This window comes from Mytilus californianus, unplaced genomic scaffold, assembly GCF_021869535.1.
Source record: "Mytilus californianus isolate M0D057914Y unplaced genomic scaffold, xbMytCali1.0.p SCAF_9, whole genome shotgun sequence".
Lineage (NCBI taxonomy): Eukaryota > Metazoa > Mollusca > Bivalvia > Mytilida > Mytilidae > Mytilus > Mytilus californianus.
The window spans coordinates 16,637,865-16,661,437 of NW_026262745.1; the positions used below are offsets into that span (position 1 = coordinate 16,637,865).

General features: G+C 34.0%; 1 protein-coding gene across 3 annotated transcripts in view; it reads right to left on the minus strand.

Annotated features, from left to right (window-relative positions):
* LOC127715391 (uncharacterized) overlaps positions 1-23,573 on the minus strand; it is a 50,603-nt gene that overhangs the window by 18,273 nt on the left and 8,757 nt on the right. For all 3 annotated transcript variants that reach the window (XM_052221431.1, XM_052221429.1, XM_052221430.1), the window contains exons 3-5: positions 18,123-18,279; positions 17,149-17,329; positions 926-1,228 (exon numbers count right to left, since the gene is read on the minus strand). In XM_052221431.1, coding sequence (XP_052077391.1) covers positions 926-1,228; positions 17,149-17,329; positions 18,123-18,161 — 523 coding nt within the window. In that variant the 5' untranslated portion in view covers positions 18,162-18,279. The remainder of the gene's footprint in view (positions 1-925; positions 1,229-17,148; positions 17,330-18,122; positions 18,280-23,573) is intronic.

Below are 23,573 nucleotides of genomic sequence, written 5' to 3' on the forward strand. Positions count from 1 at the left end.
TTACAGATGCTTCACACTTGGTCAACCAAAGAACTGGACAAATTTAAGTCTCAGATCTAGATCTCTACACATATTCATTGATACATATATGTGATTTTTTAATAATAAAATGATGCGATATTTGTAACAATACACAACCCACATTCTTGTACGTTGGTTTTTTTTTTGTTAGTTCAAATAAATATTTGTTTTGTACGAATGCAATATAAATACGAAGATGTGGTACGATTGTCAATGAAACAACCATCCACAACAGACCAAAAGATGTAAGCTTTGTTTTTTTAAAATAGATACAAAATTATTAATTATCGGTAAGCATGTCCTTTCATGCACAATTTCACATAAACATGTGAATTTGCCGATATTGAACCAACACTACCTAAAGCTACAATATTTAGGGTTGATTGAAATGTTTATTTATTGACATTTGTAAACTGGGTGCTAAATTAGGACATTGGATTATTTTATCAGATTTTGACCAAAGAGCCTACCTCTTTATCGGAAAATTTCTGTATTTGATAATCTTCTGTTAATATATTGGAACAAACTAAAAATAATAAGAGACCATAACAAAATGTGAAACTTTAATCTAAAATATTATAAGCATATTGAAGTTATTGAAATTTGGATGGACAATGTCTAAATCTTATGCTCTTTAGATGACTAACGTTACCTTTAAAAACAAAACAAACATCCTTATTAAGGGTTAATTATTTGACCTCCACATACTAGAATCAAAACATGTATACACAAAAGAGTAAACATTCATTGCAAATATCACTAGAAGAGTTTATTTATTGATACAAAAAATGCGTATGATGTGCGTTTTTAATTACAAACGTTCACAACATTTAAAAAGAACACATCGATGACGGTTAGATTATAATCCACACTTAACATTACTTAATATGTATATATGTTATACCTGGAGAAAGTACAAATCCACTAGGACATTGCCTGATGAAACAAGAACAGTCTTCTTCAGAGGGAATACAGAAGCATGTATTTCTTGGTCTAACGACAAAATCGTATCCCTGTGTGTAGTCACATCTACACGTACTGTCTGCTTTGGTTGTACCCAATGAAAAAGGTATTTGTCCTTCGCCGGCGCAAATTGATTTTTCAAATTTGCAACTGCTACTACCATTTGTCCAGAAAATAAAGGGTTGATAACGATCACTCGCACATTGTACACCTTCTAAATTTCCAACTATTTGTATTTTATACCCTACAAAAATTGCACACGTATTAATTTTTCGAAACTTTGCCGCGCTGCGATGATGACAGACTGACCTTGATTTGTTTTCTTATTTATTACATTTCTTAAAACACAATTGTGTGCGAAATATTTGTTCGGGTAACGTATACATATTTATAACGAATAACATTGCTCCATATCTATCTTAAACCCACATGTTAAAATTAAATGAACAAGGCATTTCTACATCTTTCTAAAACCCATATTTGAAGATAAAAATTAACAAGGTATCCCGGTGAAAGTACAGTTTGGAATGATATCTAATTTTAAAAGACAAAAAAAAACCCCAACATTATCTGATTAGAAAATAGTAGTCTGCAGCATTGGAATTTAAAATCATCTGATTTTTTAAAAGTATAATACTGATTCCCGTGCACACGGTAAGTGACATGATCTGGTACTTTTCAATACCAAAACTCGAAAAACCAAAATATTCTAAATATTAAAATGCAAATACTTAAATGATTTAACAGACCTGCCAAAACTGTATAAGTTTATTTGCTTGAATAGACTTTTAATATACATTCAGATAAGGATAAGGATACTGACTTTTGTTTACAACATGAGAACAACACAAATCTATTTGAATAATATAAGGCATAAGGTGTAAGCCAGCCACTTAACTTCCAAGTTTATTTGAAATAACACTGACTGTACCAATTTCAATGCACCAGATACGCATCAATAATTATATCTATTCAGTGAGGCTCTAGGCCAAAATATTTGTAAGTCGAAAACCTATTCTTTACAGAGCTGATAAAAAAACAAACAAAAGTCAAGTCAAACCAAGACCAGGATTTAAAGCAACATACTTAATAAACCTCTTATGACAGCTTTTACAAATATGACAGTAAAATAAAAGTAAAACCAAACAAAACTATATTCGAAAACAGTATCGTAAAATATAGAATTTTACATAGCAACCACATACAAGACTTGTTAATAACATGAATGGTGTTAGTTTTATCGAAGATGCGCATTTCGACATACATTTGTACATGCTAAAAAATTCCAAAGTTCTGTTAGAGTCCATATCTTTATGCAATAGAATATATAGGGACATGATTTTCGAATGTTTAGACAAGTATTTCTTATTCTGAATTTGATAACAGATTGAAACAAATGGGTCATCTTTGTTAAATATGACAGGTTACATGAAATAAATGCCGAATCTTGTTTTATTGCCATCAGGCCCTTCTTCTTTTTATTGACAATTTTGTTTTGGTCTGTTGGTTGCCTTTATATAATAAATTCAAGAGTCTATCCTAAATTGAGGTAAATTATATGGCCTTCCAAATACCGTTTCGATTCCTAACATCACTGAAGAGACATTAATTGTCGAAATCCGGATATGGTGTTCAAATCTTTTGCACCTCATGTTTGCGGTATACCATCTTTTCCGCAAGTTTATTGTTTTCTGTTTGGTAATAATTTAATAATAAGATCTGTTTTGCTACATCTTGTGATCCGTTTATTTGGCAATCGCCAATGGCAGTCAGCAGGGTTTATGAACATCAGTTGTTCGACCTGCTAGTCAAATGCGTTTTGTCAAAATATACTTTTTCACTCATTTGGTCTTTTGGAAAATGTTGTTTGTGCTGTATTTAGACCCCTCTACCAAGAAATTTGTTTTGCATGCACACGTATAAAAATTGCTGTTTTTATCCAACGCAATCATAGGTTTGAACGTTGTTTTCAATTTAGACTTGTTTATATTTTTTCGTTTGGGCTTGTATTATATTTGCCTTCGGGTTTGTATGATCCGTTCATCCTATTTTGACTCTTTCAAAATTCAAGAGTCTATCCTAAATTGAGGTAAATTATATGGCCTTCCAAATACCGTTTCGATTCCTAACATCACTGAAGAGACATTAATTGTCGAAATCCGGATATGGTGTTCAAATCTTTTGCACCTCATGTTTGCGGTATACCATCTTTTCCGCAAGTTTATTGTTTTCTGTTTGGTAATAATTTAATAATAAGATCTGTTTTGCTACATCTTGTGATCCGTTTATTTGGCAATCGCCAATGGCAGTCAGCAGGGTTTAAGAACATCAGTTGTTCGACCTGCTAGTCAAATGCGTTTTGTTAAAATATACTTTTTCACTCATTTGGTCTTTTGGAAAATGTTGTTTGTGCTGTATTTAGACCCCTCTACCAAGAAATTTGTTTTGCATGCACACGTATAAAAATTGCGGTTTTTATCCAACGCAATCATAGGTTTGAACGTTGTTTTCAATTTAGACTTGTTTATATTTTTTCGTTTGGGCTTGTATTATATTTGCCTTCGGGTTTGTATGATCCGTTCATCCTATTTTGACTCTTTCAAAATTCAAGAGTCTATCCTAAATTGAGGTAAATTATATGGCCTTCCAAATACCGTTTCGATTCCTAACATCACTGAAGAGACATTAATTGTCGAAATCCGGATATGGTGTTCAAATATTTTGCACCTCATGTTTGCGGTATACCATCTTTTCCGCAAGTTTATTGTTTTCTGTTTGGTAATAATTTAATAATAAGATCTGTTTTGCTACATCTTGTGATCCGTTTATTTGGCAATCGCCAATGGCAGTCAGCAGGGTTTAAGAACATCAGTTGTTCGACCTGCTAGTCAAATGCGTTTTGTTAAAATATACTTTTTCACTCATTTGGTCTTTTGGAAAATGTTGTTTGTGCTGTATTTAGACCCCTCTACCAAGAAATTTGTTTTGCATGCACACGTATAAAAATTGCGGTTTTTATCCAACGCAATCATAGGTTTGAACGTTGTTTTCAATTTAGACTTGTTTATATTTTTTCGTTTGGGCTTGTATTATATTTGCCTTCGGGTTTGTATGATCCGTTCATCCTATTTTGACTCTTTCAAAATTCAAGAGTCTATCCTAAATTGAGGTAAATTATATGGCCTTCCAAATACCGTTTCGATTCCTAACATCACTGAAGAGACATTAATTGTCGAAATCCGGATATGGTGTTCAAATCTTTTGCACCTCATGTTTGCGGTATACCATCTTTTCCGCAAGTTTATTGTTTTCTGTTTGGTAATAATTTAATAATAAGATCTGTTTTGCTACATCTTGTGATCCGTTTATTTGGCAATCGCCAATGGCAGTCAGCAGGGTTTAAGAACATCAGTTGTTCGACCTGCTAGTCAAATGCGTTTTGTTAAAATATACTTTTTCACTCATTTGGTCTTTTGGAAAATGTTGTTTGTGCTGTATTTACACCCCTCTACCAAGAAATTTGTTTTGCATGCACACGTATAAAAAGTGCGGTTTTTATCCAACGCAATCATCGGTTTGAACGTTGTTTTCAATTTAGACTTGTTTATATTTTTTCGTTTGGGCTTGTATTATATTTGCCTTTGGGTTTGTATGATCCGTTCATCCTATTTTGACTCTTTCAAAATTCAAGAGTCTATCCTAAATTGAGGTAAATTATATGGCCTTCCAAATACCGTTTCGATTCCTAACATCACTGAAGAGACATTAATTGTCGAAATCCGGATATGGTGTTCAAATCTTTTGCACCTCATGTTTGCGGTATACCATCTTTTCCGCAAGTTTATTGTTTTCTGTTTGGTAATAATTTAATAATAAGATCTGTTTTACTACATCTTGTGATCCGTTTATTTGGCAATCGCCAATGGCAGTCAGCAGGGTTTAAGAACATCAGTTGTTCGACCTGCTAGTCAAATGCGTTTTGTTAAAATATACTTTTTCACTCATTTGGTCTTTTGGAAAATGTTGTTTGTGCTGTATTTAGACCCCTCTACCAAGAAATTTGTTTTGCATGCACACGTATAAAAATTGCGGTTTTTATCCAACGCAATCATAGGTTTGAACGTTGTTTTCAATTTAGACTTGTTTATATTTTTTCGTTTGGGCTTGTATTATATTTGCCTTCGGGTTTGTATAATCCGTTCATCCTATTTTGACTCTTTCAAAATTCAAGAGTCTATCCTAAATTGAGGTAAATTATATGGCCTTCCAAATACCGTTTCGATTCCTAACATCACTGAAGAGACATTAATTGTCGAAATCCGGATATGGTGTTCAAATCTTTTGCACCTCATGTTTGCGGTATACCATCTTTTCCGCAAGTTTATTGTTTTCTGTTTGGTAATAATTTAATAATAAGATCTGTTTTGCTACATCTTGTGATCCGTTTATTTGGCAATCGCCAATGGCAGTCAGCAGGGTTTAAGAACATCAGTTGTTCGACCTGCTAGTCAAATGCGTTTTGTTAAAATATACTTTTTCACTCATTTGGTCTTTTGGAAAATGTTGTTTGTGCTGTATTTAGACCCCTCTACCAAGAAATTTGTTTTGCATGCACACGTATAAAAATTGCGGTTTTTATCCAACGCAATCATAGGTTTGAACGTTGTTTTCAATTTAGACTTGTTTATATTTTTTCGTTTGGGCTTGTATTATATTTGCCTTCGGGTTTGTATGATCCGTTCATCCTATTTTGACTCTTTCAAAATTCAAGAGTCTATCCTAAATTGAGGTAAATTATATGGCCTTCCAAATACCGTTTCGATTCCTAACATCACTGAAGAGACATTAATTGTCGAAATCCGGATATGGTGTTCAAATCTTTTGCACCTCATGTTTGCGGTATACCATCTTTTCCGCAAGTTTATTGTTTTCTGTTTGGTAATAATTTAATAATAAGATCTGTTTTGCTACATCTTGTGATCCGTTTATTTGGCAATCGCCAATGGCAGTCAGCAGGGTTTAAGAACATCAGTTGTTCGACCTGCTAGTCAAATGCGTTTTGTTAAAATATACTTTTTCACTCATTTGGTCTTTTGGAAAATGTTGTTTGTGCTGTATTTAGACCCCTCTACCAAGAAATTTGTTTTGCATGCACACGTATAAAAATTGCGGTTTTTATCCAACGCAATCATAGGTTTGAACGTTGTTTTCAATTTAGACTTGTTTATATTTTTTCGTTTGGGCTTGTATTATATTTGCCTTCGGGTTTGTATAATCCGTTCATCCTATTTTGACTCTTTCAAAATTCAAGAGTCTATCCTAAATTGAGGTAAATTATATGGCCTTCCAAATACCGTTTCGATTCCTAACATCACTGAAGAGACATTAATTGTCGAAATCCGGATATGGTGTTCAAATCTTTTGCACCTCATGTTTGCGGTATACCATCTTTTCCGCAAGTTTATTGTTTTCTGTTTGGTAATAATTTAATAATAAGATCTGTTTTGCTACATCTTGTGATCCGTTTATTTGGCAATCGCCAATGGCAGTCAGCAGGGTTTAAGAACATCAGTTGTTCGACCTGCTAGTCAAATGCGTTTTGTTAAAATATACTTTTTCACTCATTTGGTCTTTTGGAAAATGTTGTTTGTGCTGTATTTAGACCCCTCTACCAAGAAATTTGTTTTGCATGCACACGTATAAAAATTGCGGTTTTTATCCAACGCAATCATAGGTTTGAACGTTGTTTTCAATTTAGACTTGTTTATATTTTTTCGTTTGGGCTTGTTTTATATTTGCCTTCGGGTTTGTATAATCCGTTCATCCTATTTTGACTCTTTCAAAATTCAAGAGTCTATCCTAAATTGAGGTAAATTATATGGCCTTCCAAATACCGTTTCGATTCCTAACATCACTGAAGAGACATTAATTGTCGAAATCCGGATATGGTGTTCAAATCTTTTGCACCTCATGTTTGCGGTATACCATCTTTTCCGCAAGTTTATTGTTTTCTGTTTGGTAATAATTTAATAATAAGATCTGTTTTGCTACATCTTGTGATCCGTTTATTTGGCAATCGCCAATGGCAGTTAGCAGGGTTTAAGAACATCAGTTGTTCGACCTGCTAGTCAAATGCGTTTTGTTAAAATATACTTTTTCACTCATTTGGTCTTTTGGAAAATGTTGTTTGTGCTGTATTTAGACCCCTCTACCAAGAAATTTGTTTTGCATGCACACGTATAAAAATTGCGGTTTTTATCCAACGCAATCATAGGTTTGAACGTTGTTTTCAATTTAGACTTGTTTATATTTTTTCGTTTGGGCTTGTATTATATTTGCCTTCGGGTTTGTATGATCCGTTCATCCTATTTTGACTCTTTCAAAATTCAAGAGTCTATCCTAAATTGAGGTAAATTATATGGCCTTCCAAATACCGTTTCGATTCCTAACATCACTGAAGAGACATTAATTGTCGAAATCCGGATATGGTGTTCAAATCTTTTGCACCTCATGTTTGCGGTATACCATCTTTTCCGCAAGTTTATTGTTTTCTGTTTGGTAATAATTTAATAATAAGATCTGTTTTGCTACATCTTGTGATCCGTTTATTTGGCAATCGCCAATGGCAGTCAGCAGGGTTTAAGAACATCAGTTGTTCGACCTGCTAGTTAAATGCGTTTTGTTAAAATATACTTTTTCACTCATTTGGTCTTTTGAAAATTGTTGTTTGTGCTGTATTTAGACCCCTCTACCAAGAAATTTGTTTTGCATGCACACGTATAAAAATTGCGGTTTTTATCCAACGCAATCATAGGTTTGAACGTTGTTTTCAATTTAGACTTGTTTATATTTTTTCGTTTGGGCTTGTATTATATTTGCCTTCGGGTTTGTATGATCCGTTCATCCTATTTTGACTCTTTCAAAATTCAAGAGTCTATCCTAAATTGAGGTAAATTATATGGCCTTCCAAATACCGTTTCGATTCCTAACATCACTGAAGAGACATTAATTGTCGAAATCCGGATATGGTGTTCAAATCTTTTGCACCTCATGTTTGCGGTATACCATCTTTTCCGCAAGTTTATTGTTTTCTGTTTGGTAATAATTTAATAATAAGATCTGTTTTGCTACATCTTGTGATCCGTTTATTTGGCAATCGCCAATGGCAGTCAGCAGGGTTTAAGAACATCAGTTGTTCGACCTGCTAGTCAAATGCGTTTTGTTAAAATATACTTTTTCACTCATTTGGTCTTTTGGAAAATGTTGTTCGTGCTGTATTTAGACCCCTCTACCAAGAAATTTGTTTTGCATGCACACGTATAAAAATTGCGGTTTTTATCCAACGCAATCATAGGTTTGAACGTTGTTTTCAATTTAGACTTGTTTATATTTTTTCGTTTGGGCTTGTATTATATTTGCCTTCGGGTTTGTATGATCCGTACATCCTATTTTGACTCTTTCAAAATTCAAGAGTCTATCCCAAATTGAGGTAAATTATATGGCCTTCCAAATACCGTTTCGATTCCTAACATCACTGAAGAGACATTAATTGTCGAAATCCGGATATGGTGTTCAAATCTTTTGCACCTCATGTTTGCGGTATACCATCTTTTCCGCAAGTTTATTGTTTTCTGTTTGGTAATAATTTAATAATAAGATCTGTTTTGCTACATCTTGTGATCCGTTTATTTGGCAATCGCCAATGGCAGTCAGCAGGGTTTAAGAACATCAGTTGTTCGACTTGCTAGTCAAATGCGTTTTGTTAAAATATACTTTTTCACTCATTTGGTCTTTTGGAAAATGTTGTTTGTGCTGTATTTAGACCCCTCTACCAAGAAATTTGTTTTTGCATGCACACGTATAAAAATTGCGGTTTTTATCCAACGCAATCATAGGTTTGAACGTTGTTTTCAATTTAGACTTGTTTATATTTTTTCGTTTGGGCTTGTATTATATTTGCCTTCGGGTTTGTATGATCCGTTCATCCTATTTTGACTCTTTCAAAATTCAAGAGTCTATCCTAAATTGAGGTAAATTATATGACCTTCCAAATACCGTTTCGATTCCTAACATCACTGAAGAGACATTAATTGTCGAAATCCGGATATGGTGTTCAAATCTTTTGCACCTCATGTTTGCGGTATACCATTTTTTCCGCAAGTTTATTGTTTTCTGTTTGGTAATAATTTAATAATAAGATCTGTTTTGCTACATCTTGTGATCCGTTTATTTGGCAATCGCCAATGGCAGTCAGCAGGGTTTAAGAACATCAGTTGTTCGACCTGCTAGTCAAATGCGTTTTGTTAAAATATACTTTTTCACTCATTTGGTCTTTTGGAAAATGTTGTTTGTGCTGTATTTAGACCCCTCTACCAAGAAATTTGTTTTGCATGCACACGTATAAAAATTGCGGTTTTTATCCAACGCAATCATAGGTTTGAACGTTGTTTTCAATTTAGACTTGTTTATATTTTTTCGTTTGGGCTTGTATTATATTTGCCTTCGGGTTTGTATGATCCGTTCATCCTATTTTGACTCTTTCAAAATTCAAGAGTCTATCCTAAATTGAGGTAAATTATATGGCCTTCCAAATACCGTTTCGATTCCTAACATCACTGAAGAGACATTAATTGTCGAAATCCGGATATGGTGTTCAAATCTTTTGCACCTCATGTTTGCGGTATACCATCTTTTCCGCAAGTTTATTGTTTTCTGTTTGGTAATAATTTAATAATAAGATCTGTTTTGCTACATCTTGTGATCCGTTTATTTGGCAATCGCCAATGGCAGTTAGCAGGGTTTAAGAACATCAGTTGTTCGACCTGCTAGTCAAATGCGTTTTGTTAAAATATACTTTTTCACTCATTTGGTCTTTTGGAAAATGTTGTTTGTGCTGTATTTAGACCCCTCTACCAAGAAATTTGTTTTTGCATGCACACGTATAAAAATTGCGGTTTTTATCCAACGCAATCATAGGTTTGAACGTTGTTTTCAATTTAGACTTGTTTATATTTTTTCGTTTGGGCTTGTATTATATTTGCCTTCGGGTTTGTATGATCCGTTCATCCTATTTTGACTCTTTCAAAATTCAAGAGTCTATCCTAAATTGAGGTAAATTATATGGCCTTCCAAATACCGTTTCGATTCCTAACATCACTGAAGAGACATTAATTGTCGAAATCCGGATATGGTGTTCAAATCTTTTGCACCTCATGTTTGCGGTATACCATTTTTTCCGCAAGTTTATTGTTTTCTGTTTGGTAATAATTTAATAATAAGATCTGTTTTGCTACATCTTGTGATCCGTTTATTTGGCAATCGCCAATGGCAGTCAGCAGGGTTTAAGAACATCAGTTGTTCGACCTGCTAGTCAAATGCGTTTTGTTAAAATATACTTTTTCACTCATTTGGTCTTTTGGAAAATGTTGTTTGTGCTGTATTTAGACCCCTCTACCAAGAAATTTGTTTTGCATGCACACGTATAAAAATTGCGGTTTTTATCCAACGCAATCATAGGTTTGAACGTTGTTTTCAATTTAGACTTGTTTATATTTTTTCGTTTGGGCTTGTATTATATTTGCCTTCGGGTTTGTATGATCCGTTCATCCTATTTTGACTCTTTCAAAATTCAAGAGTCTATCCTAAATTGAGGTAAATTATATGGCCTTCCAAATACCGTTTCGATTCCTAACATCACTGAAGAGACATTAATTGTCGAAATCCGGATATGGTGTTCAAATCTTTTGCACCTCATGTTTGCGGTATACCATCTTTTCCGCAAGTTTATTGTTTTCTGTTTGGTAATAATTTAATAATAAGATCTGTTTTGCTACATCTTGTGATCCGTTTATTTGGCAATCGCCAATGGCAGTTAGCAGGGTTTAAGAACATCAGTTGTTCGACCTGCTAGTCAAATGCGTTTTGTTAAAATATACTTTTTCACTCATTTGGTCTTTTGGAAAATGTTGTTTGTGCTGTATTTAGACCCCTCTACCAAGAAATTTGTTTTGCATGCACACGTATAAAAATTGCGGTTTTTATCCAACGCAATCATAGGTTTGAACGTTGTTTTCAATTTAGACTTTTATATATTTTTTCGTTTGGGCTTGTATTATATTTGCCTTCGGGTTTATATGATCCGTTCATGATAGATGCACGCTTGATAAAGCTAGTTAGTCTAGCGAAATATTGCGTTTATTTTCATCATTTTGTAAATATTTTAAACATTCTTATATTTACATACTAAATAGTGTGTTAAAATTACATTGTTAGGCAATCTATATATATCTTATATCTAAATATAAGAATGTTTAAAATATTTACAAAATGATGAAAATAAACGCAATATTTCGCTAGACTAACTAGCTTTATCAAGCGTGCATCTATCCAGGTGAAATCGGATGTAGATGATAAGAAACTTTTGCAGCTCAATGTATATGTTGCACTTGAATTTAGCTGCCTTGAAAATAATACATAATTTGGATGAAGTTCAAGATTTTTACAAAATTGGTAGTTGAAGTTAGCAACGTCCATTGGCCAATATTACAGGATAAAAAGGACGATGCTGTGTACTAAATTATTCTTTATCTTTCCTGTATCTTTTCTCATCTTTTTCGTTAAGACCATCAGGTTCTAAAGTGTGGAGTTGGTGGATCAAAAAACTTTCTCTTCTCCTTCTCGCCGTGGTGTCCCACTCGGTATTGACTTCTATGATTTGGAAGGTAACATTATCAAAAGAATGTTTCGTTGAACGAAGATGTCTTGTGAGAGGACAGTTTTTGTTGGTTTTGTACCATGAACGATGGTTATTGAGCCGAATATTAAATTTGTCCATAGTTTCTCCCACATACTGAATGCCACATGTGTCACATGTTAATATATAAACTGAGTTCTCCGTTTTACAGTTGGAATTTGAGTAGATGGTATAATTTTGTTTAGTAACGGAGCTGATGAAAGAACTGCTTGTATTGGCAGCTTTACAACACAGGCAGTTCCTTCGACCACATTGTGTGTAGCAACCGGGAGATGGAGTAGGCAGCTTTGCTAATACAGATGTCACTAATTTGTCACGGATGTTTTTAGGTCTTCTGAAGGCCATGACTGGTGGTGAGGAAAATACTTTTTTAAGATTTGAATCATTTTCTATAATTTTCCAATGCTTCTGAACAATGGAAGACACATTTTTAAAATCAGGATGGTAAGTGAGTACAAGGGGTGTTCTGTTAGCTGCTTTATTCTTATCTTTGTACTCTAGAAGTTCTTGGCGACTAGTTTTGTTTGCTCTTTCGAAAGCGCTATCAATGATGTTGTTATTGTATCCTCGAACAACTAGATGTTTACGTAGTTGTCCAAGTCTAGCATTTTGCGTATTTTCAGTAGAGCATATTCTCTTGATTCGCAATGCCTGGCTGAATGGGATGCCACGGGAGCAGTGTTTAGGATGGCAACTTTTAGGAGAAAGGAATTGAGGTTTGTCCGTTTGTTTGGTATGAAGGTCCGTTATAATGGTTCCGTTCTTGATGTAACTCGTAGTGTCGAGGAAGTTTATTTTCTCCATAGATGATTCATATGTAAATTTTATTGAATGGTGGAAAGAGTTACAGTGTCCTAGAAATTCATTAAGATGTTCTTGTGAATCTGTCCATTTGAAATCAATATCGTCAATGAATCGGAACCATGATAAGGGCTGGTATGGAGCACTAGCCAAGAGGCGTTTTTCAAGTTGGCCCATAAATATGTTGGCATATGACGGGGCCATTTTTGTGCCCATACTAGTACCGTCTATCTGGAGATAATGTTTTTCATTGAAAGAGAAGTTGTTGTTCTCTAGCACTAGTTTCAGAAGTGTAACAAGGCACTCAGTTGGAGGATTTTTTTCACTACGAGTGTTCCATAGCTCTTCACACGCTGCTATTCCTTCGTCTTGTGGAATGTTGGTATATAAAGAAGACACGTCCATGGATGCAAGTATAGTATTGCTTGGAAGAGGATTGAGGCTTTCCATTTTCTTTAGATAATCAGTCGTATCTTGGATGTAAGAGGGTAGTTCTTTCACATGAGGTCTTAGATGATGGTCTACAAATTCTGATATCTTTTCAGTTGGATGACTATTTGCTGAAACAATTGGTCGACCTGGATTGCCCGTTTTATGTATTTTAGGCAACATATAGAATCTTCCGGCCTTTGCTTCGTTCTCAAGAGGTCGGAGATAATCAAAGGTGTCATTGTCTATATGCTTTTTGTCGAACATCTCCTGAAGGATGGTGTTGATCCTTCGAATAGTATTTAGTGTTGGATCTGTGGTTAATTGTTTATAAAAAAATGGAGTTTGAAAGTTGGCGATTTCCCTCTGCTATGTAATATGTTTTATTCATGACAACCACAGCGCCCCCTTTGTCGGCAGGTTTTATTACGATATCCTCTTGATTTTTTAACGCTTTCAAAGCAATGCTTTCTGACTTGGATAAATTATAATTTCTTGTATTTGTTATACAGGACTTTATATCAGACCTCACGTAGTTAATGAATGACTCCAAGTTGTCATTTTTACTCTTAGGTGGTTTCAGCAAATAGTCATCCAACTGAAAAGATATCAGAATTTGTAGACCATCATCTAAGACCTCATGTGAAAGAACTACCCTCTTACATCCAAGATACGACTGATTATCTAAAGAAAATGGAAAGCCTCAATCCTCTACCAAGCAATACTATACTTGCATCCATGGACGTGTCTTCTTTATATACCAACATTCCACAAGACGAAGGAATAGCAGCGTGTGAAGAGGTATGGAACACTCGTAGTGAAAAAAATCCTCCAACTGAGTGCCTTGTTACACTTCTGAAACTAGTGCTAGAGAACAACAACTTCTCTTTTAATGAAAAACATTATCTCCAGATAGACGGTACTAGTATGGGCACAAAAATGGCTCCGTCATATGCCAACATATTTATGGGCCAACTTGAAAAACGCCTCTTGGCTAGTGCTCCATACCAGCCCTTATCATGGTTCCGATTCATTGACGATATTGATTTCAAATGGACAGATTCACAAGAACATCTTAATGAATTTCTAGGACACTGTAACTCTTTCCACCATTCAATAAAATTTACATATGAATCATCTATGGAGAAAATAAACTTCCTCGACACTACGAGTTACATCAAGAACGGAACCATTATAACGGACCTTCATACCAAACAAACGGACAAACATCAATTCCTTTCTCCTAAAAGTTGCCATCCTAAACACTGCTCCCGTGGCATCCCATTCAGCCAGGCATTGCGAATCAAGAGAATATGCTCTACTGAAAATACGCAAAATGCTAGACTTGGACAACTACGTAAACATCTAGTTGTTCGAGGATACAATAACAACATCATTGATAGCGCTTTCGAAAGAGCAAACAAAACTAGTCGCCAAGAACTTCTAGAGTACAAAGATAAGAATAAAGCAGCTAACAGAACACCCCTTGTACTCACTTACCATCCTGATTTTAAAAATGTGTCTTCCATTGTTCAGAAGCATTGGAAAATTATAGAAAATGATTCAAATCTTAAAAAAGTATTTTCCTCACCACCAGTCATGGCCTTCAGAAGACCTAAAAACATCCGTGACAAATTAGTGACATCTGTATTAGCAAAGCAGCCTACTCCATCTCCCGGTTGCTACACACAATGTGGTCGAAGGAACTGCTTGTGTTGTAAAGCTGCCAATACAAGCAGTTCTTTCATCAGCTCCGTTACTAAACAAAATTATACCATCTACTCAAATTCCAACTGTAAAACGGAGAACTCAATTTATATATTAACATGTGACACATGTGGCATTCAGTATGTGGGAGAAACTATGGACAAATTTAATATTCGGCTCAATAACCATCGTTCATGGTACAAAACAAACAAAAACTGTCCTCTCACAAGACATCTTCGTTCAACGAAACATTCTTTTGATAATGTTACCTTCCAAATCATAGAAGTCAACACCGAGTGGGACACCACGGCGAGAAGGAGAAGAGAAAATTTTTGGATCCACCAACTCCACACTTTAGAATCTGATGGTCTTAACGAAAAAGATGAGAAAAGATACAGGAAAGATAAAGAATAATTTAGTACACAGCATCGTCCTTTTTATCCTGTAATATTGGCCGATGGACGTTGCTAACTTCAACTACCAATTTTGTAAAAATCTTGAACTTCATCCAAATTATGTATTATTTTCAAGGCAGCTAAATTCAAGTGCAACATATACATTGAGCTGCAAAAGTTTCTTATCATCTACATCCGATTTCACCTGGATAGATGCACGCTTGATAAAGCTAGTTAGTCTAGCGAAATATTGCGTTTATTTTCATCATTTTGTAAATATTTTAAACATTCTTATATTTACATACTAAATAGTGTGTTAAAAAAACATTGTTAGGCAATCTATAATTTTATTTGTGTAATTGAATTAATCTCTGTACTGATTAATCCACACTCCCATAGATTTGTATGTCATGTGCTGCTATTTATAGGCACTTATATATATATGTTCGTCACTCACGTGTGAACGAACTGATCTCTTCTTTTTGCCGATATATTGTTAATGATACTAACTTCAAAAGGAATCAGGGTAAAGCAAAACAAGCCGCCTTTACCGCTATTTTATGCATTTAGGTCTGCCTCGGGTTTTGATTTACATCTAGGTATTGAGAGAGGATATCATTTTAAATTAACGTTTTTCATTGTTAATTTTCAATTTAAACCACAAATTCCGACAGAGAGGCGTATGTTCAATGTGTCTCCAAGTTGATCTTTTTCTAAGGGATTGCTGCTTACCGTGATAGGGTTGTTGAATGTTTTAGAACCATCAGTAAAGTTATAGTCATCTGAAAGAAAGTTTTATGGACGGCATCGTGGTTTACTGGAGCGGTCTGTTACTTATGTCGCGGATGTGTGTCTTTTATTGTAGACGCAATGCAGTTCTCTTTTCTTCGTTTGTGACTTCGATTTTTGCAAAGGGTAACCAGTATACATGTATAACAAATGTGAAAATTGACGGATGTCACTGAAGTAAAATGACTGCTTGATCTTCCAATGAGCCTGTCCTTATCTCCTTGCTTTTATGTAGTTTGCGTAGACCAATCTCTACCACTCCCACTCACACTTTTTTGTATCTTCTTTCTTGTTTAAAACAACTGCAATGCTAAAAACGATGATATGATGTATGGGTTTTACTCATTTCTGGTGACTTATAGTTGCTAACATCTACGTTCCTTGATTTCTGATGGATAGTTGTCATATTGGCCATCATACCACATCTCCTTATTTTACAAAAATTATTCACAATTCAACAAAATATAAATATGTATGAGCTAAACAATCAAATCAATATACTACGTACGGTTCAACTGTGTTTGATACGTATTTCTTGATTCTGAATCATTCACGTGTTACGTTCATTTGAAAAATATTAGATGGTCAAAGGCAATGGAATGCAAGTACCTGGGAGTTGTATTTTAAAATTTTAAAATTGGCGGATTAGGATAAAATATTTACATTTCAAAAACGTACAGATATTTGATATGATGGAAACTTGCCTTTTACAATTTTTTTTCTTTTGAAAGAACTAAATAATGTTAATAATCAAAGAAAGTTATGAGTCGTTGTAAGTAGCAGTTCTATTATCTAAAAGATCACGTATGTGCTAGAATCCAGAACTATTGTGATACTTTCTTAAATGTCAGAAGCATATCTGTTATACATATGCATTTCATAGTATTAACATCGGAGATGACATAAGTCATGGTGCATCATATTAAGTTTTCTTATATATTCAAAAGGACTTTACTAGGACAAATGATATTGGTCTTGGTGGACAGTTGTCTAATATTTTGTATTCATATATCAATGTTTGGAACATTTTTAAATCCTTGGCTTAATGAAGAAACTTTCCGTCTACTTCTATGGCACTCAACTTCCCACGTGTCTGACAATTGGTCCCGGTTTTTGCAGCTCCATTTTCTGACAAAAACCAAAAAAAAAAGCTCAATTATAGTATTGAGTGAACCTGTATTAACATGAAATGTGAGAAAATGAATCCCATATCAACAAAAAGACCACAGATTCATATATTGGTGATTGTTTGTAACCCACTACACCTATACATGGAAGAGGAATACATACCAGGCGCTTCAAAATGTGGTCTGTCCCTGCATGATTCAATGTTCTGCAATTTATTTACATCGTATAAACACTGATATGTGTCGGATATATTACATTTTCCCCTTGCTTTAAATTTCCACTGCGAATTAAAGGGGCAATGCAAGGTAAAAGCATTGTCAAGTCCATAGAGAGTTGTATTTATCTGTAAATATTAATGTTTTTTAATTCATAAGTTTATTTCTATGCACTTTCTTTTTTTTCTCTTTCTTGCATTGGATGAATCAAATTCACATAACAAAAGAAATCAGATGTTGCTTTTTATTTAAGGACATACTGGTAGGATATCATTACTTTAAAGTTCATCAGTAATTCGCTTATAAAATAAGTAATATTATTCTAATTTATAACATGAACATTTTCATTTAATACGATTATGACGTTGAATCCAATGTTACATTGTAAAAATACATTTGATAAAGTAACCGGTTAAAACTATTGCACTTATGCTAGACACCCTTATAGTTAACTGAGGTGTAGAAATGTAGTCACCTAAACGTCAACAATCCATAGTAAAATCCATGCTTCCGTTCGACTGTCTTGGATGTTAACATATGCAACAAGGTTTGGTCTGCCTAACGTGGACTGGTGCAATCAAAATTAATTTCTGTCCCTATTAAACATACCCTTATTTCTTGTGGCAGAGTCAATTTCTCGCACTTCATTCTGAACAATCCAATCTGCAGAAGCAACTGATTGTATCAATTTTAACTTTGGTCTCGTTCTAAATATACATGAAATATTTTCCACTGGCCGATATGCAAACAACAATCAATCAACGTATCAAATGATGAATAGTTTTGATTAATATTTGTTTTCTGATTATTACATATCAATAAACATGGTTTAATTTTGATAATCTTCACTTCATAAACTGATGGTTTAAAATGACAGATGGTTTAATATTGGTCCGATAAGAAATATATGTGCTTACGTACTATAAAAAAAAGAAACTGATATATTATCTTCCCATTCATTGCGTATCGATATTCCCATCTACATACGATTAAGTAGAGAAATCGGTACAATTGGGTCTACACTCTGTAATACTAAAGGAACGAATCTGTGGGAAATCAGAAAAACACGAACAAAATCCTGAAAGAGATGTAGATAATGAATACATTATGACGTTCGGTTTGGTTTAAATATACTATAAAAGCGACAGCGTTATCATGGCTTCCACAAAGTTATTATTTCTATGGTATCAACATGTTTCGCGGCTACAGCGGCGTCACCAAGAAGTTATTCAAATGAGGTTTTAAGATAACCGCAGTATATCTTGGTATCCATCTTGATTCATACCTGTTCGTACTGCAGAATATGTCGGTTCACTTGATTGATCCAAAACAAAAACGGTACAATTTATCGAAATTGTTAATCTACTACTAAAACGAGTTGAATGATGATTTTTGAACAGTTTTATTGTCTGAATCTAGTGTCCTAAAACTTTTTAAATAGATTTATCCGCAGCATGAAATCTTCAAACCCGCCATTATCAATACAGTATTCACGGTACCTATTGTACTGCACCAGATGCGCACTTCGACAACAAATGTCTCACCAATGAAGCTCGAGGCAAAGCACATTTTTTAAAACCAAATCCAGTAAAAAATGTTGAACATTTGATTAAACCAAAAAGGACCTAAAGTAAAGACAGACCCGGACAAAGAATCAGAGCTTTGCATGAGGGAGATATATTCATTAACTTCAAATTATTTCTAAAATGTTTAAACATCAAATTTGAATCAAACAATATCTATATTTTTATGCCAGTACCAATGTACAAGTAGTTCAAAATACGACGATCGACTAATGTAGTCAACTTCGCTTTAATTGTGTTTATTTCAAAACTCATTCAAAATTCTTTTCTTTTTTTTTTTTTTTTACCTTTTATGAAAATTTCACAAAAGGATTTAAGATCTTTATCCATATAGGCCGGTGACCAAAGTCGGAATTATAAAAATTTAATCGTCAAAAATAGTACACGGCTATATCATATACCATTCGATTCGAAAATATGTGTACTTTGAGATTAATTTGGTCGTCAAAAGAAAATATGGTGCAGATTTTCAGAAATCAAGATCAAAGGTCACATGTCGTTTTCAAGGAAAAACAAAATTGAATATCTAATTCCAATTCAAATACTCTTTTAGCAGTAGAATGATTGAAATCTTGAATCTATCTTCTTCCTTATTCAATTTTTCATCAAAAAAGAGGAAACTCATCATTAAATGAGAATTCCGAGTAAACGTATGCGACTTTACAAAAAGGGGGGTGATTTTCAGTTTAAAAAGATGTGTCTTTTTCAAATTATAAGAACAAAGGCCGTCAAAACTATACAAAATGTAAAGAAAAATATGAAAAAATATGTATTTGTTAATATAACTATCTATTATACCCCAATGAAAGTGGAAACTTGAGTTTTGGGCATATACGTTGAATTCGGTACATGCAAAACTGGCAACAAAAATTATTTCAAAACAGACTTATAATTGAGTTTAAATAATGTCATGAGGTTTTGTATGAAATAAAATGTATTAATAGGAATGTGAATTATTATAAAATAGACTAACAACTTTAAAGAGACATTTTCAATGATAGAACCGCCTTTTATTTGTTTAAATATTGAGAAAGTTTCGGTTATTCAATCCCAAACTAAGTGACACCAGATAAGAAATGTACTTCTATGCCGGATGGTTTAACATCGCCCAAAACATAGTAACTGTAATAAGTAATTCAGACCTCAAATGACCTTTGTATTATGGAAACGTTATTACAAGGTTCTGACTTTTGGCTGGAATACATATGTTCGTACATGGAAGGTTTAGCAAATCTCGAGTATCAATATTGGTCCAAAGTGGTTAAAGAACACGACAAATTTCTTAAACCACAAATCCTATAATAATATTGCGAACACGATGTTAAGCTTCGGACATTTAACCTGTTGTGCATTGGAATAGAGTGGTGGTCAAATGTTTTTGTACCACATGTAGCGTGCTTTTATCCAGCATCATTGGACATTTCAAAAACATTTCGTATTTGCAAAATACACTTTGGCCATATCAATCTAAAATTGGGGGACATAAAACAAAAGTAACAGTAACTAGGACAAATGTCAAATTAACCCTGACCAGAAAAGAATGGTTTGTCCTGCTTCTTGCAACTCTAGATATCTCTCAACAAAAGTCAAGAAAAAAAACATCTCTGATCGACAGTATACACTTGCTATGATCACATAATTATAGTCTGTGGAATGTTTCCGATTGTCTGGTCTGTATAATTGATTTAATTTCTGAACTAGAGTAAGCATAGATATTGCACTGCTGGTGGTAAAAAACTTGTTTCTGTAAACTTGTCTTTGTAATAAATGAATAAAGTTTTAATCCCCGTAAAGGATATAGTGGTTGTATGAAAAGTTTGCTTACAAAGCCTTTACTTGAATATATTGTTTTATAGTGTTTTATCCCTTTCCTTTGTTATAGCTTTTTTTATTACAATATATGCAAGCATATGAAAAAACATAAATTCATTTCAAAGAGAGACGAAAGATACCAGAGTGACATTTAAACTCATAAGTCAAAAATAAACTGACAACGCCATGACCAATAAAAGAAACACACCCACAGACAAACCATAGTACATAAAACACAACCTTTGATATCCGTGACTTCGATTTCTTGACTTAAACCGGCTGCTATTTTATATGTATGTCTCTAAGAAACATTAGAGGCAACAGCAATTTACCGAACAAAAAATTCCAAGAACTTCAAAAATAGTTCAGATCGATTGCGTCACCAGCATGCATCACGTGCCATGCGAATCAAAACTATCAACATGTTACAAACAGGAATGGGACACAAGTCAAATGTCAAATTTTCAGATCTGATCTAATACTTAGTATCTTAAGAACTCCAACCGCGAAAAGATGCTGCTAGTGAGTTGAGACACGGCAGAGCTTGAATGAACATTATTCGTGATGGTGACCTAAAAACTTATTTTGTGTCTATTTCAGTCGCCGGTTCTTCCTCAAAAGTCAGTGCGTATCACCAAATCTGCATTTTCACGTTCGACACTCAGGTGTCAAATGTGGAGCAGAATCTGCTACACCTTCCGATGGCACCCGAGATAACCCCCGGTTTTCAGTAAGGTTCGTGATGATTTTTAGTTTTCTATGTAGTGTTTTGAAGAATTTTGTTTGTCTTTACGACGTTCTTCGACTTTTGCCATGACGTTGTGATGTTGTCGTCGACTAATAAATTAGATTATCGGGTTTTCTACACATTGCTATCGCTAGACATCAGCCGCTAGCCACAATGTGAACTTTTTGGCGAGTGAGCGCAGCGAACGAGCTAAAAAGCTTCACATTGTGTCGAGTGGCTGATATTTTACAAATTCTATATACGAAGAAAACACGATTATCTGTTTATCGTTCTATTACTGGTCTTTTTCTCCTCCCTAGATAACTTCTCCTCAGACATTGTGACGTCGCTGATAATGCCTGCTCTCGTCTCAAAGCCGTGATACGAGAATAACGGGCGACTGAGCAGGGTGATATAGGCGAAGGGAAGGACGATAAGTTTGAGTATCCCTTTGAAATCTGCGGCCATTTTTAAGCAGTTAAATGTTAGGAGTACACCCCTGTTCATTAAGTCACTGACTCAACATGCACGTGCGTAAGACATCAATTGATACATGTAATTAAAACACCATACGATGGCGCAAAGGATATAGTACAATTGAGACATGGGGAAATTGACAATTGGAAAGTTAAAATTGTCATCAAAAGTTTGTCATAGGTTTTGTTTGAAGTCGTCAATCTGTGTCAATATCAAAGAAAAGGTCAAAATATGAAGCAGACATTCTAGTTTCTTTAGTATCCTTTATCACTAGCTCACTGGGGTATATGAATTTAAGTACTGACTGACATGTGGATTATAGAGAGACAGGAAATCTTCAATATGTCTGAATTTGAAATCAAAGAACTAAGCAAAATGGTTTTCTATAGGTTTTGAAAAGGTTCTGCATTTCCAATTGCAGTATGGACTGTAAACACTGTTATGTTATGTTGACTTGTGCATCATTAGTGTCCACTTTTATAATAAACAATTTCCAAACGAATTATCAATTCACAATCATCCGCGCACTTTCGGGCAAATTTCATCATTACACCTATCGACTATCAAAATACCGCGGTTGATTGTAAGTGAAATAAAACAATTATCCCACTTCTGCTTTTATAAAAATAGCACTATTCAAGGGATTAAATTTAATGTTTGCTTCTTTGAAATGTTAAAGCCAATTTTCAACGGACTTCCCAGTTTTGTCATCTTTGGGGATTTTGTCGGATCCCCATTTCTTAAATAAACAACCGGAAAACGCATTTTGCCTCTTATATGAATAAAACTATATCAACACAACCTCAAAAATAAATTACAGACACCCAAATAAATCAACGAAACAATAAAACATATTCATAAACAAGTTATATCAAGTCCTTAATTTTGGAGGAAAACTATGTATTCAGCCAAATCAGGGACGGGGCACAACTTTCCGGAATGTTTTTAAAGATAATGATTGAATAGTAGAAATTTTTGAAAGTTTAAAAAAATATCGTTTTAAAAAATCTTACCATATAAAAACTTGTGTATATGAAAAGAAAAATTGCAGTTTTATTAGTTTTTAGTAGTTACGATATAATTCATTCATTAGCGCTTTATTGTATGATGTTGGAATACGGTAAAAGACAAAATGTCCCCGTTTACAGTAATTTGTACCTTCATAATTTGTTATCAAAAGGCTTTTACGATTATCTTTTTCACATAATGAATTAAGCATTATGTGTTTTGTTTGAACAAATCAAAAAAAGACATATATTTGAATGCAGCCTTTGAATAAAAAGCCAAACTGTATGCCACTCATGATCTGCATTTGGAGTCAAATTTGCTAGCTAAACGCTAAAATAAAAAAAAACTGCACCATACGACTTTTTGACGACCAATCTTAAATTCAAGTAGAATAATTTTTCTATGACTGTGCAAATTTTTAGCCGTGTATTGTGAAGTGAAATTAAACTCTTTTAATATTTGACTTTTTCCTATTCCGTCACCGCACTAATACATAATATGTAATAAAACCCACATTACAAAAACAAACACAAAACTGAAGCACAATCTTGACAATAGGCTCCTATGTTTGTATAAAATTTGTCGTAGTTGCAGTCCCGGTGTTATTCATTATTATTCATTAGATATTATTAATTTCGAAAAAAAATGTCTGGATTTTTTTACATATGGTTTTTGATTACCCCCATTGGTATTTTCTCCCTCTTTTTTGTATCGCACCTTAGTTGGTCTATATTTTTTGATTATCAGTTTAAAGCATGATAAAAT